Source organism: Mus pahari, chromosome 14 (assembly GCF_900095145.1).
Source record: "Mus pahari chromosome 14, PAHARI_EIJ_v1.1, whole genome shotgun sequence".
NCBI lineage: Eukaryota > Metazoa > Chordata > Mammalia > Rodentia > Muridae > Mus > Mus pahari.
Window position 1 is genome coordinate 41,541,542 of NC_034603.1, and position 10,381 is coordinate 41,551,922.

The following is a 10,381-nucleotide window of genomic DNA, read 5'->3' on the forward strand; positions in this document are numbered from 1 at the left end:
TTTAGTAAAGTTTTTTTTTCTTTTTTTTTTCATTTTAATGAATATGAGTGCTCTTGCATTTGGAGTATAGATGTATAGAATTGAGAGTTCTTCTTTGTAGATTTTTTATCATATTATTATAAATTGCCCTTCGATTTCTATTTTTTTTTTTTTTTTTTTTTTTTTTAAACTCTTGGTCAAAAAGGATGGCTACTCCAGCTTGTTTCTTGGGATCATTGGGACCACTTTTTCTTGGAAAATTGTTTTATAGCCTTTTACTCTGAGGTAGTGTCTGTCCTGGACACTGAGGTTATTTCCTGTATGCAGCAAAATGCTGGGTCCTGTTTACATACCCAGTCTGTTTTTCTATGTCTTTTTACTAGGGAATTGAGTCCACTGATGTTAAGAGATATTAATGAATAGTGATTATTGCTTCCTGTTACTTTTCATGTTATTTTTATGTTTGTGTGTCTATCTTCTTTTGGCTTTGTTAAATGAAGATTAAATTCTTGATTTTTCTAGGGTGTAATTTCCATCCTTATGTTGGTGTTTTACATCTATTATCCTTTGTAGGCTGGATTCCTTTGTCATGGAATATCTTGGTATCTCTATCTATTGTAATTGAGAGTTTTGTTGGGCATAGTAGCATGGGCTGGCATTGGTGGTCTCTTAGGTTCTGTATAGCATCTGCCAAGGATAGTCTAGCTTTTGTAGTCTCTGTTGAGAAGTCTTGTGTAATTCTGCCTTTACATGTTACTTGAACTTTTTCACTTACTGCTTTTAATATTTTCTTTATTTTGTGCATTTGGTGCTTTGACTATTATGTGACAGGAGGAATTTCTTTTCTGCTCCAATCTATTTGGAGTCCTGTAGGCCTCTTGTATGTTTATGGGTGTGCCCTTCCCCCAGCCTTGTGCAGGCTATATCAGACCTTGTTTGCCACAGTAGGCTAGCCTACCTAGGGTGGAGTCTTCTGACCTAGGTGAAGTCTATTGTCCTGCCACATCTGCAGCTTCCTGTAAGAAACCACTTCCTGCTGAGCCTGTGAGTTTGTCTTCCTGATGAGATCCTGGCAAAGCATCAAGATCCTGGCAAAGTGGGGGATGGGTTCTCCCCCTTTAAATTCAGACTTAAGAATTAAACATTGAGCCTTGATCAGAGAAACTTTGTCTTGGTTCATTATTTCTCTCATCTGTCCTTCCCATCTATACACAGCTTTCCTTTCAGGAACTCAGTTCTCTGTGATCGCTGGTAGCTAGATGTGGGCATCTTTTTCTTTAGGTTAGGGGAGTTTTCTTCTATAATTTTGTTGAAGATACTTACTGACCCCTTAAGTTGGGAATCTTTACTCTCTTCTATACTTATTATTCTTAGGTTTGGTCTTCTCATTGTGTTTTGGATTTCCTGGATATTTTGGGTTAGGAGCATTTGGATTTTCTTTGACTGTTGTGTCAATTTTTTTTTGTTTGTTTGTTTTTGTTTTTGTTTTGTTTTGGTTTTGGTTTTTCGAGACAGGGTTTCTCTGTGTAGCCTTGGCTGTCCTGGAACTCACTCTGTAGACCAGGCTGGCCTCGAACTCAGAAATCTGCCTGCCTCTGCCTCCCAAGTGCTGGGATTAAAGGCGTGTGCCACCACTGCTCAGCAGTGTCAATGTTTTCTATGGTATCTTCTACACCTGAGAGTATCTCTTCTATCTCTTGTATTCTGTTGATGTTGCTTTCATCTATGATTCCTGATCTCTTTCCTAGGTTTTCTCTCTCCAGGATTGTCTCACTTTCTTGTTTATATTTCCATTTTTAGATCCTGGAAGGTTTTGGTGAATTCCTTTACCTGTTTGTTTGTGGTTTCCTGTGATTCTTAAAGGGATTTTTGTATTTCTTCTTTAAGCACTTCTACCTGTTTACCTGTGTTTTCCTGTATTTTTTTAAGGAAGTTATTTATGCCCTTCTTAAAGTTCTTTATCATCATCACGAGATATTATTTTAAATCTAAGTTTTTGTTTTTTTGTTTTTTTTTTTTTGTTTTTTCGAGACAGGGTTTCTCTGTATAGCTCTGGCTGTCCTGGAACTCACTTTGTAGACCAGGCTGGCCTCGAACTCAGAAATCCGCCTACCTCTGCCTCCCGAGTGCTGGGATTAAAGGCGTGCGCCACCACGCCCGGCTTAAATCTGTCTTGCTAAAATTATTTGAATCAAATCAGGAATTCTATAAAGTTATTAATTCATCTAAACAGCATTTATTCACGAACATTCATCTTCATGTTTTTCTCTGCAAATATTTGCCCAGTAGGGTGGGCTGATGACCAGGAATCATTAGGCTATGTAATAGTGACAGGAAAGGCATACCAGCAGCAAAAGACAGACTTGGGACAAATTCTTGGGCTGAGTCCCTTCAGAGTGCACCCATCATGGCCATGCTAAATGATGTGCCCTATCCAGAAAACTCTCTTACTTGCCATAGCCTTTCTTACATGGACTCTGTTCCATATACATATACTTAAATTACATATATGTAAAAATATATACATAAACATTCATACAAATTATATGTACATCACATATACATATGTGTATACATTATATATACATATTAAAGCTTCTGATTTTTGTGAAAATTTAATGTTCTCTCAAAGTATTTATTTTTATTAATGTAAAGTTTCTTAGATGTATACAATCCATTTTCATTATATCTTTTTCAGTACATTCTCTCCAGCTTCTCTGGCCCTCCTCTCCTGTACATTTCTCTAATAAACTCAGGTATTATTATTATTACTACACAAACCGGAGTCCAGTTAGTGCTCCTCAGATGCACATGACTGTGGGTCATTCACTAGTGTGTGGGCACCCTAATACCTGCCTCTATAGAAGGACTCTCTCTCTCTCCCATCGAAGTGACCAAGTGCAAGAGCTCCTAAGGAAATAGTGGGGTATTAGAAGCCCCTCCCACTTCCATGTTGAATTATTTTAAAATTTAAAATACAATTACATCACTTTTATCTTTCTCTCCTCTGTCATATTCACCCTACCAAATTAACAGCTCCCTGTTCTTTAACATTCATGGTGATTCATACAGATAAACAAATCCACATATTCATACACCCACTGAGTTTATTCAGCATTGATTGCATGAATATGCATCCAGGACTGATCATTTTTTTCTGAATAACCGATCAGGGATCTCAACACTGGGGAATAAGAATTCTCCCTATCTCCGTAATTGTCAATTACCCACAGCTCTTCATCTAGTGAGATGTCAATTGCAGTTGGAATTGTTCAAAGTGGAAATTTTAACTGGCTTGATCTTGTGCATACAAGTGACTATAGTCCCTGAAACTTATGATTGCAACAGCTCTGTCATCATGAGGTCAGCATCTCACAGTCCTTTTCTCCATCCCCTGGTTCTTCCAATCTTTGGATCTCTTCTTTCATGATGCTCCCTGAGACTTGGAAGAGGGATGTTCCAAATGAGATCCCATCTATGGATGCATATCATAGTCATTTATTCTCAACCATTAAACATTTTTGTGACTCAGTATTAACCAAAACCCATTAGGATAAGAAGCTTCTTTGCCCAAGGCTGTGAATAAAAAAACAAAAATGTGCAGAGGTACAATAGCTTTTTGCATGATCATTGGCATATGGCTTTTTAAGATAGCAAAAGGAAATTCACTCATTCGATATCTGCTCTTTATATTTGCCTTCATTTTTCTCTACAGATAGTCCATATAGTTGAATGCGTCAAAAAATTATTCATTTATATTGTTGGATAATGTCTCATTTTATGAGAATAAAACATTTTATTTATCCGCTCATCATTTGATTGCTCATTCTGTTTTCTGACAATTATAAATTTTAATTGTCTACATAACAAAAGCAAAACCAGTTTTTTTTAATTCCAACTTATTTTAGGTATGTGCCTAAGTGAAAATTTTCTCATTCATATTGTAAGTTTGTGCTCAATATTTCGTTGGCCCAAAATTGATGTTTGGGACATCCATTTTCCAAGAGCCTCACTATTCAATTCAGGCTGACTTCACAGGATCCTACTTTGCAATGAGCAAGGCAAATATCACAGAGACTCATTGTGCAGTGAAGCTGATTTTACAGGGTCACACTGAGCAGTGGGATGACCTCACATTTATGTTGATGCTTCTGCTATAGCTGCATGTGTGCTAGAATTACAGGTATATGATAATACCTGGCTTGATTTTTAATTTATGCATTCAATATTTTTGTCTACCTCTCTTGTTACTTACCTTCTCTTCTCTTTAAACCACTTTCAGTCTCACACAGTTCATCTTCTACATTACATATGCTATTCATCACACCGTATTGTCTTAATATACCTTTATTATTTTATGTGCCAGTAGAATTTTTTAAAATATGTTTGAAGACCTACATATTCTAGGCTATATATTTTCATTGTGGTATTTCTTTACATTGTTCAGCAGAGGTTTTCATTACATTCTATAGCTATTAAACATAATGTTTTTGCCATTGAATATTTCTGTCTTTTAAACTTTATTTTTCACATGAGAAGGAAACAGACTTGATCTACACATTGTCTGTCATGTCGCTTATAAATCTGTTATACAGTGACAATGGGATTTCAGAGTTTAGCTATGGAAGCAGCAGGTATGTGTGTACATAGGAGTAATCACACAGATCACTGGTTGGGAGACAATATCATAATTCAATAAACAGTTTAAAATACAAAGAGAAGACAGTGAAAACAGAAGAGATTAGGGTATGCATATTTCTACTGAGGATTACACAGATGCTCAAGTGAGTATGTTTCCAACGCAGTGAGAAGCTCTTAGAGGCAGGACTGTTTTCACATGGAGATGATGTGGCATGGGGGTAGTGATGAGTGGAGTAAAAACAATTGCATTTGTGTCTTCACCTATCAAAGACAACTGAGGAAATAAATAGACCAAGGTTATTCCATGCTGTAGTTAAGCAAAGAATATAAAAAGTAAAGAAAAATCTTTCTACAGAAATCAGACAAAAAAGTAGAAGCAGTCTATGGTCTCATACATGTTCACACATTGTCCCTATGTGTAAGATAAGAAGTCATTGAACCTCATATCCTTCAGTCTATAAAACAGCACCTTCTCTATCTCTTTTAGATTGTCATGAGTGTTAAATAAAGCTATCCACTAGAAATGGATGATGTTTTACAAAGTAAAATATGAATGTACAAGAGGGTTTAGCAGCTTTTAGGTTTCTTTCTTCTTTGCCTCATCTTAAAGAAGTAAATGGAACGATTCCTAGTTATTAATCAATTCCAAATTAAGACAAAGATTATACAAATAACAATCATACAAAATGATTCTGACAAATTTGTTAAGGGTCAAGACAAGTCAGAAAAAAATATAACATAAGTAGAAAGAATATGGAAAGTCAAGAGAAAAAATAATGTCAAAATCAGTAAGGGAGGACCTGTAGGAAAGACTAGAAAGAAGGTTAGTGAAAAGATTATCTTGTGATCCAGTGTCATAAATCTAGTATGTAAATTATTTCAACTGTGAACATAAAAATCAGGGTAACATGATAAAATTTTGCAGTAACATAAGGGGAACAGAAATCATATTAAACGGTCCGTCATTCACTGTAAATGTTCAGGATTTTCTATGCAATGTAAGGAGGAAGTTGTAGCCAGGTATCAAAGACAACATTTCTTCTTTGACTACTACACCAAACCTCTACTCTTTCATGTATTGAACAGTTATGTAGCATGTCCCATCCTTGTAGTCCTATGATGAGAGACAATATCTGATATAGAATATTAATATCAACATATTTATTACATCAAATTAGGTATCAATCTAAAGTACATCCATTACAGAGAGATTTTCTTACTACAGATAACTCTTATTAGGGCTCTCTTCATGTCTCTGTTCCTCAGACTGTAGATGAAGGGGTTCAGCATGGGAGTAACCACTGTGTACATCATAGCCATGGCACTCTTCTTTACGGTGGAATTATTACCTGATGGACATAAGTATAGACCAATAATGGTTCCATAGAACAGGGACACCACAGACAGATGGGATCCACATGTAGAAAAGACCTTGTGGATGCTCTGGATAGATGGGACCTTGAGAATGGAGAAGAAAATCCTTACATAGGACATAACAATGAGTAGGAATGGAATAATAATGATGATACCTCCCATGATAAATATCATCAACTCATTAATAAAAGTGTCTGAGCAGGACAACTTCAGAAGAGCAGAAATATCACAGAAAAAGTGAAGAATCACATTCTTCTCACAAAAAGACAATCTAGCCATGAGCAAGGTGTGCATCATGGCATTAGACATTGTCAGCATCCACAGTAGTAGCAATAGTAAAGTACAGAACTTGGTACTCATGATGCTGGTGTAATGCAAAGGAAAGCAGATGGCCACATAGCGATCATAGGCCATGACCACAAGAAGAAAGCTTTCCATGTCTCCAAAAACCATAAAGAAGTACAGCTGTGTCAGGCAGCCAACATAAGATATAGATGGTACTCGGCTCTGCATGTTCTGAAGCAATTTGGGTACTGTGACAGAGGAAAAGCAGAGATCAGAGAAGGACAAGTTGCTGAGAAACAAGTACATGGGTGTGTGGAGATGGGAGTCCAGTCGAACAAGGAGAATGATTAACATGTTTCCCAGGACAGTGGTAAAGTACATGGCCAGGAATAGGGCATAGAACAGGAGATGATACTCTGATGAGATGGGCAGACCCAGGAGGAGGAACTTTGATATCAAAGTTTGGTTGTTTCCAGTCATGTTCTGCCTGTAATGACTTTAAGAAAAAAATTACATAATCTTAGATTCCCAGTGGTTGTGCCTGTATATCATAGATCAATTTCACTCTTTTGCCTCATTTGTTTATTTAGAAAAAGTTTTCTTTATTTTTCACATTCTTTCATTTATATATTCTTTACCTCATTATGACATGGAATAATCTTGCTCTATTAATTTCTCAGTTGTCCTTGGTAGATGATGACATACAAACTAAATCCTGTAAAGTCTTCTTGTACCTCCCCACAATATCCATAACCATATTTCATTGAAAAGGGATGTGGTTTGTGACATACAAGGAATGTTGTATACTCTACAGTAATTTAGCTTACTCTCTTCAAATAATCCAAGTCCCTACATCCAAATATTTTCATTCTTTGTAGCCACGTTGCTTTAGCATGTTCTACTTCTCTATTATTGCATCATTACATTTAATTGCTTCTGATATGGAAAATGTATTGGCATTTCTCTTTCCTGAATCTCTATTACAGAATGGTGTAAACTGTAAACTGTAGTTTATATCATTTTGTAGTTTATTTCTGTGAAGTTTCTTGAAGGATTTTTGTATACCTACTCCTCATAATTCAAAATGTGTCCCAAGGAAAGCCCATATACTTTAATGCATTAGATCACCATTTAAATTCAGATGCAGTTGCTTTTGTAATCTTCAGATTTAGCTACTTTGCTGCTGACTAATCATCTTTCACAAGCATATTTGGCTCAATACATTTCTAAAGAAATTTACTTTTCTCTCATAACATGTTCTTTCTTCCATTTCTTTACTTTTTCATAATATTTGAGCATAGGTTACCCAGTGAAGGAGCTAGAGAAAGGACCTCATGAGCTGAAGGGGTTTGCAGCCCCATAGGAAGAACAACAATATGAATTAGGCAGTACCCACAGAGCTCCCAGGGACTAAACCAAAACCAAAGATCATACATGGTGTAACTAATTACTCCAACTGCGTATGCAGCAGAGAAATTCCTAGTCAGTCATCAATGGGAGGAGAGGTCCTTTGTCCTATGAAGGTTCTATGCCCCAGTGTGGGGTAATGGCAGGGCCAGGAAGCTTGAGTGAGTGGGTTGGTAAGCAGGGGGGAGGGGAAGAGGATAGGGGGATGATATTTTTTGGAGGGAAAACCAGGAAAGGGGATAACATTTGAAATGTAAATAAAGAAAATATCCAATAAAAAAATGAAAAAAATAATTCAATATCCTCTGTGAGAGTTCTATTGCAATTTTTCTTTTTTCTTACCTTGGACACCAACCTGGGACCTCATACATTTCTCATCTTCATTCTCTTATTTGAGTAACTGGATAAGTTATTCAAAATTATCTAATTACATTCTTAGAAATGGATGCCATCATTTCTTACGTGAAATGTTGAAGTCAACATTCAATTTCAACCTCATCCCATGTCTCAACACAATTTTATTCAGTAGATTTAACCCACACTGACATTATGAAATATAAATACAGTTCTCTCATTCTAAATTCACAATTCCTGTAACATACCCAAACATTGCTTGCTTATTCAACTTCTATTAGCCACTGCAGCCAAATATTGCCTCACATGGCACATATGCACTTTATTCTTCAGCAATGCTGTACTCCAAATTGAAGTTTGTGATTCCATCATTTCTAACTTAATATTCTCCTTACCTATCACATCTTCTCCTCTATGGTGTATCTTGTCCCTTTTATGGTTCCACAATATGACATTGAGTTATTGAGTTATATTATAATTTCTTTGTATCCCTATATAGTTAGACCCACTACAATGGTCTCATACCATCCTGTATTCATCTCATAGCTTGTCATTCAGTAACAGCTATTGTTGACAGACTGTAAACTTCATGCAGGGAAGGTCATGCCTGTCTTCATCTTCATCATGTAGAAGGTAAGCCCTGACTGTCCATGTCCCAGTATTCATGAAGATTTCCTGGCTATGCTGTAGCCTGAGACATAGCCTAAAATGTAAGGAAGAAATTAACATTAAATCCAAAAAATTACTCTTCTTCATTCTCCTCAAAATATGAAGTCACCAAACGTATCCCCTCAATATTAAATTTTGATAGTCTGTGATTAGCTTTAAGATGTGATTATGTATTTATGGAAAGTATTGGGGTGTGCAAAATGCAATGCTCTTTTTAATCATACTAATGACTAATATTTTCATGCCTGATATGATTCTACTATACATATTATTCCACTGATAATGATGGAGAAAAATATATACAATGAACACTTAATAAGTGTCAGTTTATTTTAATTCTTCCCTTGAGTTCATGTTCCGATATCCATACCTAACAGGACAGTTTTTATAGAAACTGGTATAGGGATTAAAATCCATTTTGAGCCAGGCGTGATGGCACATGCCTTTAATCCCAGCACTTGGGAGGCAGAGGCAGGCAGATTTCTGAGTTCGAGACCAGCCTGGTCTACAAAGAGAGTTCCAGGACAGCCAGAGCTAAGAGAGGCCCCTTGGTCTTGCAAACTTTATATGCCCCAGTACAGGGGAATGCCAGGGCCAAGAAGTGGGAGTGGGTGGGTAGGGGAGCAGGGGCAGGGGGAGGGTATAGGGAACTTTCAGGATAGCATTTGAAATGTAAATAAAGAAAATATCTAATAAAAAAACAAAAACAAAAAAAAAAGCAATGTGATGATTAGAATGGGAAAAAACAAAACAAAATCCATTTTGGTCAAATTATAGTTCAAGGTATTTCTATGAAGGTGTTTTACTGTGTTTTTAACATTTAATTTATTTATTAACATTATATAAGAGTGAAGTAACTCTGACCTTTCATAATGTGAGAAGTTAATTGAAAAAAAAAAACAGAAAACTTAGAGTAATATAAGGGAAATTGTGCACAGAACTTCTCAGAATTATTTGTATTCTGTGAATGAGTGGGTCCCATGGTTTATGTAGGCTTACGTGAGAAGACAACGCAATGATCACTTGTGATGGTTGCTGCTACTGACCCAATGGACTTACTTTTTTGGTTGTAAATCTCACAGTTTTTATCTTAATAGTAGATAAGACTATCTAAGGAAATAACTCTAGCAGTTACTATACATTCAGCTCACCTGGAATTCTCTAAAAACACACTCTGGTTTTCAAGCTGATACTCAGTTTTATAAATAGCACTAAGATGGTGTGAGGTCTCTGGTGATGTTGATATCTGTGCTCTTTTGAATAGATGATCTCTTCAAACCTTACTATTCTTTAAAACTGAAACCTTACTAGAAGGTGGCTTAAGCATTGCAGCATTGCCTCTATCCTAAAGAGTTCTTATTGTGTTGAAATGGAAAAACAAGCCCAATAAGTAATTGTAATTAGCCTCATTTTTAACAAAATTATTATCAATATAACTGTAGAACAAGGTATTTCTAAAATATTTCAATATGTTACAAAGTACCAAAATGGAAAAGAATAATATCATACCTGAAAACTGCCCATCATGCTATCATAAAACTAGAAGTGCAAGATCTGTAGTTTGGAAGACAGTAATGTACTTCCTGAAAATTTATCTAGGATTACTGAAGGCGTATCACGAGTCCTGCTTCAGATTCTGGTCATCTTTATTCATTATAAGAACAGGAAAGAA

At 36.1% G+C, this 10,381-nt stretch overlaps 1 protein-coding gene across 1 annotated transcript; it reads right to left on the bottom strand.

The window, feature by feature from the left end:
- Positions 1-5,820: 5,820 nt before the first annotated feature.
- Positions 5,821-10,381, bottom strand: LOC110331580 (olfactory receptor 1500-like). Its single transcript, XM_021212315.1, has 4 exons — positions 10,219-10,381; positions 8,686-8,743; positions 8,436-8,651; positions 5,821-6,775 (listed from the first exon to the last, which is right to left on the bottom strand). Exon 4 carries the CDS (start codon positions 6,757-6,759, stop codon positions 5,821-5,823), a length of 939 nt encoding a protein of 312 aa, XP_021067974.1. The 5' UTR covers positions 6,760-6,775; positions 8,436-8,651; positions 8,686-8,743; positions 10,219-10,381.